The 17,752-nt window shown below is 39.5% G+C and overlaps 1 protein-coding gene across 6 annotated transcripts in view; it reads left to right on the forward strand.

Annotated features, from left to right (window-relative positions):
- The window catches only part of LOC127806100 (N6-adenosine-methyltransferase non-catalytic subunit MTB), a 38,729-nt gene extending 21,536 nt beyond the window's left edge, over positions 1-17,193 (forward strand). For 4 of the 6 annotated variants that reach the window (XM_052343117.1, XM_052343115.1, XM_052343116.1 and 1 more), the window contains exons 2-7: positions 8,912-11,654; positions 11,971-12,054; positions 12,160-12,264; positions 12,396-12,504; positions 13,026-13,177; positions 16,495-17,193. In XM_052343117.1, the coding sequence (XP_052199077.1) occupies positions 9,021-11,654; positions 11,971-12,054; positions 12,160-12,264; positions 12,396-12,504; positions 13,026-13,177; positions 16,495-16,935 (3,525 nt within the window). In that variant the 5' untranslated portion in view covers positions 8,912-9,020 and the 3' untranslated portion in view covers positions 16,936-17,193. The remainder of the gene's footprint in view (positions 1-8,911; positions 11,655-11,970; positions 12,055-12,159; positions 12,265-12,395; positions 12,505-13,025; positions 13,178-16,494) is intronic. The other 2 variants (XM_052343119.1, XM_052343120.1) reach the window with 2 other exon arrangements.
- Positions 17,194-17,752: the final 559 nt, after the last annotated feature.

Consider the following 17,752-nt stretch of genomic DNA (forward strand, 5'->3'; position numbering starts at 1 on the left):
AGAATCAAATGCTGAGATTTAGAAGTTGAAAAATAAACCATTGTTAAGGAAAAAGTGTATGATAGATGAGATTGAATCATAGATAGAGAATTTAATCAAATGTGGAGTGAAACGACTACTACTATTCAAAATACGACAAAAATGGTTCTAGGACAATTGAACGGAAAGTCCCAAATCAGAAGAGTTTTGGTGGTGGAATGAAGAGGTACATGAGAAAATCAAAAACTAAGAGAGCTTTCTATAAGACTTTACATAAATGCCATAATGTAGAAAGCTAAAGCGGTATGGTTTGGCCAAAAAAGCAATCAGTGAAGTGAAGTCAAAAACTTGTAAAAATTATACCAACAACTTGATACAAAAGATGGAGAAAGAAATATATATAAATTAGTTATATCAAGAGAGAGAAAATAAGGGATTAACAATTAAGTCAAGTGAAATGCAAAAAAATGAAAATGAAAAATTGCTACTAAACGAGGAGGTGATCAAAGAGGGATGGAGGGAATATTTCTTGAAGTTATTCAATGAAGGTGGAGAAACAAGTATTACATTAGGGCATCTTAGGAACTCTAAAGAAGATAGAAATTATATGTTCTATAGACATGGATGTTCAAATGAAAAAAAAAAAAGCATTGAAAAAGATAAAGAATGGTAAAGCAGTTGGACTAGGTAATATATTGATAGAGGCATGGAAAATGCATAGGAGCAGATGGTATTTTTGGTTAACTGTATAATATGATCCTTAAATAAATAAATAAAATATGTTAGAGAATAGCACCATTGTGCCTATTTATAAGAATAAGGGAGATCTTCAAAGTTGTGAAAATTATAGAGAAATCAAACTAATTAGCCACACTAAACCTTTGGGAGAGAGTGATTGGGGAAAGATTAAGAAGCTAATGTTGAAAAACCAATTTGATGTCATGCCTAATAAGTTAACAATGTGTCATATCTTAAGAGATCTGGCAATTGATTAGCAATTGATCTCTACCGATAGGATGGAGATCATAGGGTTCGAAAGAAATATCCAAAGAAAGAGAGAATGAGGGAGAGAAATATATATACATATATATAGAGAGAGAGAGAGAGAGTTGAAAGGAGGAATTCAAAAATGAAATTTGATTAATGCTTCCAAATGCCTCCATTAGTTGGATTGGTGTCTTTTTTATACCATCCCCCAATTACATGGACTTTCCCGCCCAAAAATGCAACCACCTCAATACAACATGTTATTGCTTCCCCTAGGTACAACATATCATAGCACTAACTAACTTTATTTATCTAGACCACTACTATAGTTAGTAATTACATGACAATACCTTCCCCATGAGACATTTATTGTCCTCAAGAAATGGTAAGTAGGTTGGCCACCTTGGGAAATTGGTTGAGCAAGTCTAGGAGATACTCCCAAGTATTGTTGTCCGAATGCAGGTTGGACCACTTTACTAGCACCTGAATGACTAGAGCCCCTTGCATGTAGATCACTTGTCTGTCTAGGATGGTAGTGGGCTTTGGAGGAGGGCTGGTGTCTAGGGCTCCCGGGGGTAACAAAGGACTCACCGGCTCCTCTCCGACAACTTTCTTCAACAACAACACATGGAATACCAGATGGATTTGGGATCCCTCCAGTAGTTGTAGTTTGTAAGCCACACTTCCCACCTTGGTTGTAATAGGGAAATGACCATAATATCTGGGACTCAACTTGGAAATAAGGCTTATTGCTAGTGATTTGAGGTGGGGTCCCCTCAGTTTAAGATAGACTTCCTCTCTAACAGTGAACTCCCTTTCACTTCTCCCTTTATCCACTAGCTGTTTCATACGATTTTAAGCAGTGGCCGGATCCCTTTTTAGCTGTTGTTGGATATGTTGTCTCTATTGTAGGTGTTCATCTACTTGTGGAATTTGGGAGGGCTGGTAAGAGGGGTGGTTTGTACCCAAATAAAGCTTCAAAGGGGGACATTTTAATAGAGGTATGGTGGCTAGAATTATACCACCATTGGACCAGAGACAGCCATTTGTGCCAGCCTTTAAGATGTAGAAAACATAAACACCGAAGGTATGTCTTTAAACATTGATTGATCCTTTCGGTTTATCCATCAATTTGGGGGTGGTATGCGCATGACATACTTAGTTTAGCCCCCAAGGATTTCAACAGTGACTGCCACAATAATCTAGTAAACACCTTATCCCTGTCGGACACTATGGTCTTCGGAATACCATGCAGGTTAACCACTTGATCTAAGAAGGTTTTGGCCACTTCCTGAGCTATGTATGGATGGGAGAGACTTAGGAAGTGAGCAAATTTCGTAAACCGATTCACTACTACAAAAATGCATTCCTTCCCTTAAGATTTTGGCAGCCCTTCTATAAAATCCTTTGGAACACTTTCCCATGCTTGTCCTGGATAAGCTACAGTCTCATGTTTGCACCTTTTGCACACATCACATGCCAAAACAAACTTGATCACCGACTCCTTGAGCTTAGGCTAATAGAATAGTTGCTTAACCTTATGATAAGTATTTTGTATTCCCGAATGTCCCTCGAGAGGAGACTGATGTAAGGCTTGTAAGATCTTCTTCTTTAATGCTACATGGTCCCCAATAACCAGCCTTCCCTTATACCTGATCAATCCATTCACTAGAGTATATCCTTTCTTGCTTGTAGGGTTTACAATCAGCTATTCCAAGAGGGCCTTGGCCTGATCATCTGATTCATAGCTCACTGCCACCTCTTGACACCAATATGGAATTAATACTGTGATGGCTGCTGATGTTCCTTCCTCTTGACATCGAGAGAGGGCATCAGCTGCAATGTTCTCCTTCCCCTTCTTGTATTGTATGACATAATCTAGGCCCATTAAGTTGGTCATAGAGGTGTCAAAAGGGCCGATCGCCCGGCCCGTTATTGTTCAAACGGGTCGGGCCGAGCCCGGCCCCCATTGGGGGGCCGGGCTGGGCCAAAGAAATTGGACCCACGGCCCAGCCCAGTCCGTCTAAGGGCCCGGCTCGGCCCGTGGCCCTTATGGGCCCGGCCCATGAGGCCCTTATGGGCCAGTAAGGCCCTTACTCATTTTTTTTTTTAATTTTGTTATTCTTTAGTAATTATTGATATTGGATACTAAAAAATTTAATTTCGCAATATACATAAATAATAACCATCAATTTATTTAAAATTTTTAAGTTAAATTTTTTATATATTTAAATTATAAATAAACATTCTCCTTTTTATATGTACATTATTTTTCATATCAATTCACAAGAAAAATTATAAGGCATATAGAATTTTGAAATATAAAATAATGAAATAATATTTAAAACTTAAGAATTAAGATAGAAAATATTTTTAAAAGAAAAAAATTAATTTTTATATATGTATTATTTTGATATTTATATATGTATATATTATATGTATTATTTTTAAAAAAATTATTTAAAAAAAAGAAAAAAAAAGGGCCGGGCCCAGCCCTCTAGCCCACGGGCTGGCCCGGCCCGGCCCCTTTGTAGGGGGGCCGTGGGCCGGGCCAGGCCCTATCCATGGCAAAAGGGCCCGGGCCTGGCCCTTTTAGTAAAAGGGCCGGCCCGGCCCGTTTAAAAAGCCCGTGGGCCGACTCGGGCCGGGCCGACCCTTTTGACACCTATAGTTGGTCATCCCTTTCTTCTGTAAGTGAGTGTGAAGTTTCTACTGTAATTTTCCCCCCTCAAGATATTGTCTCCATTTTTCCACTACAAAAATCACTACCAACAATTCCTTTTCGTAGATGCTTAGGCCTGCATGTTTGGGGCTAAAGCCTGACTTATAACAACTAGGGGTCTCCCTTCCTGCATGAGGACAACTCCAATCCCTGAACCACTTGCATCTATCTCCACCACAAAAGTCTTGTTGAAATCTGGTAGGCCTAACAGCAGGGCCTCGCACATGGATCTCTTTCGCTGCTGAAAGGCTGCCTCAGCCTTGTGGCCCCACACAAAACTATCTTTCTTCAACAACTTTGTTAGGGGTTTGCTAATCTCCCCATACCTCTTCACAAACCGTCTATAATAGCCTATCAACCCCAGGAAATCCCTCAAGGCCTTAATAGTGACCGGTCTTGGCCAATTGGCCATAGCTGCTATCTTCCTTGGGTCATTACTCACCCCTTTGCTGGATATAATATACCCCAAGTACTCTACTTGTCCTTGTGCAAAGGCACATTTACACCTTTTGATATACAACTGGTTGAGTTTGAGGATCTCAAACGTAGTCCTTAGGTGTTTAAGATGTAGGTCAAAAGTTTGACTATATATCAATATGTTATTAAAGAACAGAAGGATAAAGTTTCTTAGGTGGGGTTCAAAAATTTGGTTTATTAAGGATTGAAAGGTGGCAGGTGCATTGGTTAGGCCAAAGGGCATAGCAAGGAACTCATAGTGGCCGCAGTGGGTTCTAAATGCAGTTTTTGGTATGTCTGATGGGTTCATCCGGATTTTGTGATAGCTGGATCTGAGGTCTAAGTTTAGAAAAAATTGTGGCTTGTTTTAGCTCATCTAATAGGTCTTCAATAAGAGGGATAGGGAATTTCTCTTTGATTGTGACATCATTTAATTAGCACCGTTAACACAAAAATGCCATGGGCCATCTTTCTTTTTAACTAACAGTACGGGTGATGCAAATGGGCTATGACTTGGTCTGATAAGAGATTTTTGAAGCATCTCTTTGACCAACTTTTCTATCTTTGTCTTTTGGTTAGGAGGATAACGATAGGCTTAGGCATTAACAAGATCTATGTTAGGTTTGAGGTTGATTGTGTTGTCAAGGTGTCAGGTGGGAGGTAGGGAATTAGGCTCTACGAATAGATCCCCAAATTCAGTTAGTAGTATATTAAGAAGGTCATATTGGTGTACCTCTATGTTAGGTTGGGGTAGACTGCTCATAGTTAACATGAATTCCCTTTTTTATTCTAGTTCCTCCTCCATTCGATCCATGGCTTGAATGGAAAAAAATTAAGCCACCTAATTCATCTTATGTTGTATTATCTTCTGCAGCCTTCTCCCTGTAATAATCTTGCATATCCCAACCTCTTTGCTCCCTATTAAAGTCATTTTTCTACTCTCCTTCTCAAATGTCACCTCCATTTTATTAAAGTTAAAGTAGATTGGACTCACATGCTTCATCCAATCTACCCCTAACACCACATCACACCCCCCTAGCTTAAGTAGCCTGAGATCAACCTCAAACTCTTTCCCCTGCATCTCCTAACAAGATCCTGTGCATGCTGATCGGCTCATAACTTTGTTGCCATTGGCTATTATCATGGTTAGAGGTTGAGTGTTGACCAGGGAACATCTCAACCTTCGGGCTGTACCCTCATCCAAAAAGTTGTGGGCGCTCTTACTGTCAATTAGAATCATTGTCTTACAATCCTCCACTTTGATTATTTTGCTATTAGTCAATCCCTTCAGGGCATGTAGGGATATCTCACCATTGTCTTCATCTCCCTCTCCATGTGAATTAGGTGTTTCTCCCTCCTCTGCTACTTCTCCTTCTTCCCCTTCCAATAGCAATAGTTGCTTCTTACATTGGTGGCATGGGAAGTATTTATCCTAGCATCGAAAATAGAGGCCAGCTTGCCTCCTCTGTTCAATGGTCTTTCCACCTTGAATTGTGGGGGCAGGTAATGATAAACTCCTAACTCCTTGAGATCCTCTGCCCATCTCCTTGGTATAGCTCTTCCTTCCTGGGTGTAAGACACTCTAGTTAACCCCTTTGGCTATCAACCTTTGTTTCTTCATTAATGTCTCCACTTTCATGTCATGTAGCCTTGCACTGTCCACCACATGCTTCAGGGTCTTAGGTTGTAACACCTTCACCATCAACCTCAATTCTTCATTCAAGCTGCTTACAAAGTTTGAAATGAAGTAGGCTTATGTCAAATAGGGGTTATGATTTGGCATGAGGGCTTTTAGCTCCTTGAACCTTGGCTGATATTCCAACACCGATCCTTCCTGCTTGATCTTATTAAACTACTCTACTATGTCAGTAGTTCCCCAATCACCAAACCTCTCTCAAAGTTCTTCTGTGAAATCATCCCACCTGTAGTCCTCTCTCACCTTAGACCACCCCTGGTACCAAGCATCACCCACATCATTGAGGTAGGCCGTAGCCATGGCCACCTTTTGCCTCTACCACCCCATACCACTCAAACATCCATTCACGCCTTTTAATCCACCATCGAGGACTCACACCATCGAACAGTGGAATTTCCAACTGCAACATAGGTACTCCATGTGGATTTTGCACTACCGATGCTTCCTGTCTGCATCCCCACACATTCTCACCGGTTTCCACATGATCCTCTCCTAATTCAGAGGTTCTAGTTGTCCTTCGATTCACCCCTTACCCTAGTAGAATTGGATTTGATCTCTAAGGAAGTCGGGAGAGATTCGTACCTGGTTTTCCCTAGCAAGCATCGCCATGAATCCCTGGAGTCGCTTTCTGATTTGAACTCCCAAATCTTCCTGAATCTGAACAACTGCTCTATCCAATTTCCTATCGATTGCCATGATGGGTTCGTGATTGCGGTTGGATCCTAACTCCAATTGATCCACCTGAGCTTGCAGATCGTTCACCGTGGGCCCAAACTACTGCAATTGCGCTTCCAAGTTCTTCATCCTAGTTCCTTCATCCTTTGAAAGTATCCGCAAAAACCACTCTAGCCAAGGATTGGCTCTAATATGAAAATTGTTAGATCGTAAGAGATTTGGCAATTGATCAACAATTGATCTTTACCGATAGGATGGAGATCACAAGGTTTGAAGGAAATATCCAAAGAAAGAGAGAATGAGGGAGAGAAATATATATTTATATATATATATATATATAGAGAGAGAGAGAGAGAATTGAAGGGAGGAATTCAGAAATGAAATTTGATTAATGCTTCTAGATGCCTCCATTAGTTGGATCGGTGTCTTTTTTATACCATCCCCCAATTACATGGACTTTCCCACCCAAAAACGTAACCGCCTCAGTACAACATGTTATTGCTTCCCCTAGGTACAACATATCACGGCACTAACTACATTTATTTATCTAGACCACTACTATAGTTGGTAATTACATGACACAATGGAAGCCAAAGTGTTGAAAAACCAAATTGGTTTCATGCTTGGTAAGTTAACAATGGAAGTCTTGGAAGCTATGTATTTGTTGAGGTGCCTAATGGAGGGGTCAAGAGATAATCCAAAGGATGTAATATGGTGTTCATAGATCTAGAAAAAGCTTTTGATAAAGTTCTTAAAGAAATCTTATGGAGGGTTATAGAGAAGAAATGAGTCTAAGCTTTAAAGATACCATGGACTAGAAACATGTGGAGGAGACACTGAGATTTTTCCAATTATAATAGGATTACATCAATGATCTGTACTAAGCCCTTACCTATTTTCCCTTGTAAAGTATAGACTCACTAAACATATCCAAATGGAGGTGTTGACCAGTATGCTACTTGCATATGACATTGTGTTACAAGATGAGACAAAACAAGGTATGCATATTAAGTTTGAGATATGGAGTAACACTTTAGAATTGAAAGATTTTATAAGTAAAATGAAAATTGAATACAGGGATTGTAAATTTCGTAAAATTATAAATGTGGATGATGTTATGGCAAAGTTAGAAGATCAAGTCATATCAAGAAAACATTAATTCAGATATATTGGATCAATCATTCAAAAAGATGGGGAGATTAATGAAGATGCTACCATAGAATTAAGGTAGGATGGTTAAAATGAAAAAGTGCATCTGATGTTTTATGTAATAGTAAGATTCCATTAAAATTAAAAGAAAAATTCTATAAAACTAAGACCACCTTTGTTGGATACCATTGAATGTTGGGCAGTAAAGCACCACCATGTGTAAAATATAAGTGTAATAAAGATGAGAATGATAAGATAGATGGGTGGCCATACATTAAAAAAAATGAGATAAAATTAGAAATGAAGTTGTTCGTAATAAGGTTAGAGTGGCTGCTATTGAAGATACAATGTCGGAGACACTATTAGGATGGTTTGGTCATGAGAGAAGAAGAGCAATGGAGGCTCTTGTGAGAAGAGTGATGAAATAGAATAGGTATCTAGCAAAAGAGATAGAGGAAGACCAAGAAAAATTTGGTGGGAGACACATGGGTATGATATTAGTTATAAGGGACTTATAAAAGATAATTATCACAAATAGAAATGACTTATGAGCTATGATCATGTAGGCAACACTACAAAGTGGGATAAAGACTTGGTATGATGATGTTGTTCACGTGTGTTGGTTATCAACAGAAATCCTACCAATGGGTTTTTTTTTTTTTTTAAAAATAGGAATCGAAGGAAGCCCTGATACATAAGCCTTTGGCAGAGACCGTACCTTCTCCCCTATAACCTATGGGCCCGGCCCAAACTGGGCAATCAGGTCGGTCCAAGGTAAGTCCGGGTCGAGACCTGTACCCGTGGCCCCCCGTGTAGATAGGCAATACCTACCGCATTGCCCAGGATTCTAACACACAACCTCGGCATACCCAGCACCCAAAACCCATGCGGTCGACCACTTGAGCTACCCCAGGGGGTTTCCTACCAATGGGTTGGAAGGCTTAGAAATAGAATGCACTGTTGAGGATTATATTTCCCTGATGTGTATGTCACCATGTCTTGCTAATAATATTGTTTCAAATTGAATCATTAAAGAATATAGAACCCACACTGTCCAGTATGGGGTTGGTTTTAGTTGTTGCCAATTCTTATTGTTTTCATTTCAGCAGCATAAACTACCAGCTAGCTGCTTGTTTCCTGTAAGGGCAATATTGAATGCGCCTCCTCTGAATTATTGACATATTAAGCTACCAGAACACTAACTTGATTCATGTTTCACTTATCATGTCTGTACTGTTTGATTTCAGGAGCATTTTTTGCCATTTAAACTGAAGAGGAATATATGCTTTGAGCATTTGAGGGCCCTTTTTTGTTACGGGTTCACCTGAATTTATTCAGCGCTGTGTAAAACCTGCAATGGAGGATGTTACAGATATGACAAGTGATAAAGTGAAGGATATAGAGGAATGGGATGGTGATGATAAGAGGAAACAACGGTCAAGCAAGTCAAAAAAGCCAGGGAATGGAGAAGAGGCTGAAGGATTAGATGGCAGTGGAAGAAGGAGAAGTGCCGGGGACAGAAGTGAGAGCAGAAAGAGGTCACTTGGCTCAAGCAGAGAAAATGTTGATATAGATGATAGTGAATCAAGAAAAGAATCACGTTCAAAGCAGATGAAGGAGAGTCAAGAGGAGAGTACATTGGAGAAACTAAGCAGTTGGTATCAGGATGGAGAACAAGAGAATAAGTATGATGGCATAGAGAGGTCCGTTAGTCGAGGACCTGGTCAAGCTGACGAAGGTGAGAGAAAGAAATTGACCCCGAAGTTCTCAGATCATGACTCTTCCCAGAGCAGGATCAGGGGAAAAGATGATAGATTAAATGACAGAGAGTTTGAAAAGTCACTAAACAGAGATTCCAGACATTCAGAAAGGAAGGAAACAAATCAAGAAAAGGATCATGGATCTTCTGAGCAGGGAAGAAGCCAAAGGAGAAGATGGGATGATTCTGATGCTGTGAAAAAAGCTGAAGAAGGTTACCTTGTGGAAAAATTTGATACAAAATGTGGTATAAAGCAAGACAGTGCTGGTGAAAGAAGTATGACTGCAGCAATTGAGCTGGGTCACAGTAAAAGTAGAGCTTTGGATTCTAGTGAAAGGGGCATAAAATCCCATGACAGGGAAGCAAGAAGAATTGATTCTGAGAGCAGTAAGAGCAAGGGCAGGACAGAGGCTGCAGAAGATGACAATAAGCGAAGTCCTTTGACTCATGAAGAAAGATCAGGTAAAGAGAGGTTTGAGAAGCATAGACAGCAGAGAGGTTCCACTAGTCGGGATATTGCAAGTCATGAGAGGCCTTTTAACACAGATGAGGATGGTACATGGATGAGAGAAAAAAGTAGAAGAGAAGGAGGCCACTCTAGAAGATCCAAGACCCCAGAGAGGAGTGGAAGGCAATATCATGAAACAGAAAATCTTGAGATGAATTATGAAAGAGGTGCATCTAAGAGAAAAGAATTAGAAAAGGACGGATTCAGGGATGATAAATTGAAAGGAAGAGATGATAGCTGGAGTGACTGGAAAAGGGACCAGGAAGGATATAAGGATAATTGGAAAAGGAGACAGCCCAGTGGTAATGAGAAGGATACCAAAGATGGGGATATGGATTATGATCATGGCAGAGAATGGGAGTTGCAGAGACATGGTTATGATAGGACTGATAATGAAAGGCGCCATAGTCGTTCTGGAGGTAGAAAAGATGGAGGCAGGACTGGTGCTGTGAAAACCTCATCAAATTATGGAATTTCAAATGAGAATTACGATGTGATAGAAATCCAAACTAGACCCTTTGATTATGGAGGAGAGGAATCCAGATTCTCATTTGCCCGGAGAACCGAAACTCCTCAGCAACCTGATAAAATTTTGGTGTCAAATGATGAGCAGGCATATACACAGGAGGACAGAGCAAGAAAGGTTGATTATCAGGGGACTGGGCCTGGAGGTGATGATTTACAGGATGGGTTTATGAATGATGGTCCTATGCGAGATCAGAACTCTTGGAAGGATGAAAATGACTTTCAGGGTGGGAAAACCAGAGGCCAGGAAGGTGTTACGTCCAATTTCCCTTCCGGGGGCCAAAGTTATAGTAGCAGCTCCCTGAATCCACAAGGAAACCAGGAATCAGGTTCCTATAGTCGAGCTTTTCAACAGGGAGCTAAAGGGGGCAGAGTTGGAAGGGGAGCAAGGGGTAGGACCACTGGGAGGGACAACCAACCATTTGGAATCCCAATGCCCATAATAGGGCCACCTTTTGGACCACTAGCAATGCCCCCACCTGGACCAATGCAATCGCTAACTCCAGGCATGTCTCCTACTCCAGGTCCTCCAATTTCCCCTAGTGTCTTCATTCCCCCATTTTCACCACCTGTTGTTTGGCCTGGAGCTCGAGGTCTTGAGATGAACATGCTAAGTGTTCCCCCAGGTCTCTCACCTGTTCCTCCTGGACCATCAGGGCCAAGATTTCCCCCTAATCTAGGAAACTCACCTAATCCTGCTTTCTTTTTTAATCAACCCGGCCCTGGAAGAGAACCACCAAACATATCTGCACCTGGTCTTAATGCTGTGGTGCCAGTTGGACGAGGACAGACACCGGATAAAGCTTCTGGGAGTTGGGTTCCTCCTAGAACTAATGGACCCCCTGGCAAAGCTCCTTCCAGAGGAGAGCAAAATGATTACTCCCAGAATTTTGTTGACACGGGTATGCGGCCCCAGAATTTCATTAGGGAACTAGAGCTCACTGCTGTTGTGGAGGACTACCCTAAGCTTAGGGAGCTTATACAAAAGAAGGATGAGATTGTAGCCAAATCTGCTTCTCCTCCAATGTATTATAAGTGTGACCTTCGTGAACATGTGCTGTCACCAGAATTTTTTGGAACTAAATTTGATGTCATTCTCGTAGATCCCCCATGGGAGGAATATGTTCATCGAGCTCCTGGTGTCACTGATCACATGGAGTACTGGACATTTGAAGAAATAATGAATCTTAAGATTGAGGTAATCTTTTCCACTGGGATTGCGGACCCAATTCTATGATTTGGTGAATCTAACAACTGTAATCTTGCATCCCAGATAATTTCAGTTGTATCAAAGGGTTAATCCCATATTCTTAAACTGCAATTTTATGATATGCTGCTATCATTTGGCACTTGAGGGCATGAATGCAGATTATATCTAACCTAATCAATCAGCACTTTACATGATCTCTATTGGGCTATTGTCAAAACGCTGCATGGCCTGACCTACTGGATCTTGTTATTCTGTTCCATACTTTATGCCTGACATCTTAACCATCCATTTTTCATGTTTACAGGCAATAGCTGACACACCTTCTTTTGTTTTCCTCTGGGTTGGTGACGGTCTGGGCCTTGAGCAGGGCCGCCAATGTCTGAAGAAAGTATACAGTTGAATCCTTAAGCTTTTATGGTTCTGAATTGCTTCTTTCTCTTGATTGATTGATTTCAAGCCTCATCCATTTGTAACTCTGATCTTTTTCATTTAGTGGGGCTTTCGTAGGTGTGAGGATATATGTTGGGTGAAAACTAACAAAAGTAATGCAACTCCAGGATTGCGTCATGATTCTCATACTTTGTTTCAGCGCTCAAAGGTTGGTAGCCAATTTTGTACTCTCATCTGCTGCTTTGACTTCTTTCCTGATCTCCATTATGCTTTGTTGATTACTATGTGAATGCATATGTCATTCCCCTGAATTGATTGTTTCTTGGCATTATGATGAAGGAACATTGCTTGATGGGCATTAAAGGAACTGTTCGTCGCAGCACAGATGGTCACATAATCCATGCCAACATTGATACTGATGTGATTATAGCTGAGGAGCCTCCTTATGGTTAGTTCTACATATCATTTATTGGACTAAAATGTGTTTTGTTCTGATGCAACGCATTTGTCTTATTTATTTGTTTCCTGGGTTATAAAATTGAGAATGAGAGAACATGACTGTAGCAGTTGAGCTCCCCCCCCCCCCCCCCCCCCAAAAAAAAAAAAAAAAAGCCTACCACCACAACGCCTGTGTTTTCATTCTCTTCTGTTTTATTAGTTACTGTCATTCTCTCCTTCGATTCTGCATGAAGGCTAGAAAAAATAGATACATAGAGGTGTTGTTGACGATTTATATCCTCTGAAGTTTTATTAGGGTTTTTTATTCCCATTAGGGAACTGTTCTAGGTCATTTCGGTAAACTACATATTGTATGAAATTATGGAACAAACAAATTATTTCTATGAGTACATGCTCTAGGAAGATGGGTAAGATATGTATTCATACTATCCTGCCCAGTCTTTTCATGTAGCATAATGGTTCAAGTTATCACCTTTTATTTCTGAAATCTTGATCCAAATGGAATTGCAGGCTCAACCGCAAAACCTGAAGATATGTACCGAATAATTGAGCATTTTGCTCTTGGCCGTAGGAGGGTTGAACTCTTTGGTGAAGACCACAACATCCGATCAGGATGGTTGACCATGGGTAAAGGATTATCATCATCAAATTTCAATGCTGAGGTACAATATTTAACATGTTAAATATCTTAAAGCAAAGAAGGAAAAGTAAAACTCAAGCATTCTTGTTGAAGCTTTTGATGATAAGCTGATCTGTTTCTTGAATTAACTAACAATTTAGGCGATTTGTCTACATTGTTTTTAGTGGAAAAGTAGACATAACAACAACATACAAAGCCTTTATCCAACTATGTGGGGTTGGCTATATGAATTCTAAGTTGGTAGTCATTTCTATCTATGGCCTTACTTTTTTTGTAAGGCTCTTATAATTAATATCATACCTAAGTGTACCTAATTTCTTTTTTATCTTCCTAGTCTTTTGCTAGATAAATTGGAAAAGTAAAATTTGACAAAGAAAATACCAGTGATTAGTGCAAAAGAAACATGATATGTGCTGGAAGATTTCCTTTGGGTGAACAAGATAATCAAAATTCCAAAATTGTCTGCCCTTTTTCATTTTGTCGGTAAAAATTGTACAACATTAGCATCTTCTTGTGCTGAATATCATGAAATATGTAAAATTATGTCTCATGCATACAAATTTTGGAGGCTTAATTACATTTAACACACTTGGAAATTCTCCAAAATCTCACTTTGGTCCCTCATTTTTTAGTTGCAACAATCAACTCCTTGTGTTTTCAATGAATTGCAAGGTTAATCTTCTGTTACCTTTCTCCATTCCTTTGACAGGCATGTGCAAGTAAAAAGAAAATTTTACTTGTGTTATAATTGTACTTGATACCAGAATGATGAAGTGTACAACAACAACAACATATCCAACCTTTATCCCACTATGTGGGGTCGACTACATGAATTTTAGACTTCCATGTATTTTTGTCTTTTGTCATATCTTCATTTAGATCCATACACTTCATATCAAACTTTAATGTATCTCCCAAAATTTTCTTGGGTCTACCTTTATCTCTTTTTTTGACTAATTGTTCCATTTCGTCAACTCTCCTCACAAGAGCGTCGCTTGGTCTCCTTCTCACATGACCAAACCATCTTAGTCTAGTATCTCTCATCTTCTCATCGATTGGCACTACTCCCACCTTATTACGAATAACTTCATTTCTAATTTTATCTTTTCTTGTATGGCTGCACATCCATCTTAACATCCTCATCTTCGCTACGCTCGTATTTTGCTCATGCTAGTATTTGACTGCTCAACATTCTGAGCCATACAACAAAACTGGTCTTATAGCTGTCTTATAGAATTTTCCTTTCAATTTTAATAGGATTTTACCATCACATAACACCCCCGATGCATTTCTCCATTTTAGCCAACCTGCCTTAATTCTATGTGTGACATTCTCGTGAATTTCTCCATCTTTTTGAATCACTGATCCCAAATATCGAAAATGGTCTTTTCTTTGTAAGATTTGGTCTTCCAATTTTATTATAATATCCTTCACTCTTGCATTCTTACTAAATTTACATTCTATATATTCTGTTTTCTTTCTACTTAATTTAATTCCCTTAGATTCTAAATTGTTTATCCACAACTCAGGTTTAGTGTTCACTCCTTTTGTTTCATCTACCAACACTATGTTGTCTGCAAATAGCATACACCATGGCACCTCTGTCTGAATATCTTTAGTGAGTTCATCCATTACTAGAGCAAATAAGTATGGATTTAGTGCAGAACCTTGATACAGTCCTATTGTAATTTTAAACGGTTTAGTATTCTCTCCGCATGTTCTGACCCAATAATTGATAAATTGATGTTAACTTATTGTTTTTGAATTTTCTTTCTTTTTTCTGTTTTTTTGGAAAGTGCCTTTCTTTTCCAAAGAGCAACATAAACCATCCTGCCACCACCACTGCAGCCTTCTACAGTTCTATCACCCTAGCCATGGCGGTGAGAGAGCCCAAATGGGTTTTTGTATGTGAGAAAACTGAAAAAGTTCAGTGAGTGACGTGATATTTATGCCACATGGAAAATCTGATACTGTTATTTCTCAGGATGCTTCTATGCTATTGGATTTATACAAGTTTTACCATTATATGCCACTAAATTTATATTTATTGTTAAACACTAAATTTATATTTGTTGTTAAATTGCAATATTAGTCTTACAAATATAAGATGTGAGCATCGTGGGACAGTTTTTGTACTTATTAGTGAATGGCATGTGATAGAAGGTTGACATTGCAAGTTAACTGAAAATGTTGCACAAACAGATCGCGCACACACACACTGATACCATTGAAAGCCTTTAGACCCAGCAACAGAGACGAAATCGATAATGGAAAAACACAAACAGCAACCACAAACACAAACAAAAGGAAAGTAAATGACACGAGAGATTTACCGTGGTTCACCTAAAAGGGCTATGTCCACATTGAGCTCTGATGAGAAGAGCTCACTGCACTATACGAGAAATAAAGATTACATCCTCAAAGAAAGCTCACACAAAAAACACTCTGTACAGCACTGATTTGATAATCAAAACTGCCCAAGAATCACTAATACATATTAGGGCATAACTATCAAACTAGAATAAAAAATACATACAGAATCATGTACAGAGCTTACAGATCATGGACAAGGGAAGCCACAAGGCTACCTCAAACGAAGACTCCAGAACCACTCACCTTCCTTTCTCTTTTCTCTCTGATCCTTGGCCTTACCTTTTCTTCTTTGTCGCTGGCGGGGAAATTTCTCTCTTCTCGCTCCAGATCCCGATGGCATGATAAATAGTAGCTTTGGATGGCTGGGATAGAGCTTTGCAAAAGCAAGATGGAAGGCTGAGATTAAATCGTGCAGTGTGATATTTCTCAGCACGGAAGGAATAATCAGGCACCATCTGGAATGCACGGATGGTTGTCACGTGGCCTTCCATCAGGCGCCATAGGCAGCCTGAGGTTGCCGATCATGACCCTCCAAGTCCATTGCATAAAACGGAATCGTTTGATGCTTCACTTATAACAAAAAATGAAGTGTGTAGACTGCTGCAATTGGAAAAAGAAGGATCAAAGTAAGATTTTGGTAAAAGGTGTAGGATTGATAGATGTAATCGACCCAATTTTTGGATGCCTTCACTGACAACTAAACTTGTCAGTCTCTGAAACCATAAAAGGTTAAGTGGAAGAACCTAATGAAAGCGACACTGATTTTAACCTTTGATCTGTCACTAACATCAAATGAATTTCAAATCAAAAGAATCTATTTTTGTGGTCCTAATTTGAGTTGATGTTGTTGTGCAAGAAGCATTGATGTTGTGAGGCAAGAAGCATTGATGTAGTATGTTCCTTACAAAACATATGTTTTTTGACGATTTCCATGATGTCTTCCTTAAAAGAATTGGTTATTTGCAGGCATATATCAGGAACTTCTCCGATAGGGATGGGAAAGTTTGGCAGGGAGGTGGAGGACGGAATCCACCACCAGAGGCACCTCATCTTGTTTTGACAACATCCGAAATAGAAGCTCTTCGGCCCAAGTCGCCAATGAAGAACCAGCAGCAACTGCAGCAGTCCGCATCTATCTCTTTGACAACTGCTGGTTCCACCAACCGACTGACAACTGGTAATTCGCCTCAGAATCATAACGTTTTTAGCCTGAATCAAGAAGGATCCAGCTCTAATTTTTCCACTCCAGGTCCCTGGGCTTCATCAATGGAGACCTATAAAGGCGGAAATATTGGTGGTCCTGAACATGAGAGGCATTTTGACATGTATGGTTACAATGTGTCTAGTGGGCAGGCAAATCCAGACTATCGAGACTATGAAACACACAGAGCAATGAATTTTCTGTAGCTAAACTCGCAGAACAAATTTTGCTGCAATGGAATGGTCCTTCCATCCTGCCCCATTCTGTAGTGTAAATGGTAAGGAAATGCATTTATACAGAATATTGTGTGTAGTTCCAGGTCTGGTGTATGAAGAAGCTATGGTCTGCCTGAGATTTTGCTTTTTGCTGGAATTTTGCCAGGGCTAAATTAGCTTCTGTTTGGGCCATCTGTCCAAGTGTCAACTCTAATAAAGTCGATGGTTTTGAACTTTGTCTTAGAAGAATGGTAGCTGTTGTTGGAAAATGGTATTTTCTGATGAATTAAAGACTCTTAACACCGGCTTAACCTTCAAAAAAAAAAAAGGGTTCTTGAGGCAGTAAAGAATTTTGGAAACAGGACTTTTCTATCTTTAAACTCAAATCTTATTTATTTGTAGTTAGCTAATGGCTCTGGTGGTCTTGAAAACCAATCCGAATTAAGGTCTTTGTGTTGGTTTGGTTTAGTTTTTTAATTATTTTCTTTTTCTGTTTCTAGTTCAGTCAAGGTGTAGGTTCAAAAACCTAATACCTAAATGGCATTGATTCTGATTCGAGTCATGGCACTTGAGTTATGGACACCTGACTCAAAAGTCTTAAACCAATTGCCCCTAATAAACATTTTCCAAATTAAGTTTTTTATGGTATAAATTTTTATTTAAATATATGGTAATTTGATTAGTGCTTGAAAGATAGACAAGATACTGTGTCAATGAAAATTTAGTTTAAACAATACATTTTAAACCTCCACAACCAACACGCATTCCTAATATCACCCTACTGTTAGATATGACTGACTTAAAATTA

Source organism: Diospyros lotus, chromosome 7, assembly GCF_014633365.1.
Source record: "Diospyros lotus cultivar Yz01 chromosome 7, ASM1463336v1, whole genome shotgun sequence".
NCBI lineage: Eukaryota > Viridiplantae > Streptophyta > Magnoliopsida > Ericales > Ebenaceae > Diospyros > Diospyros lotus.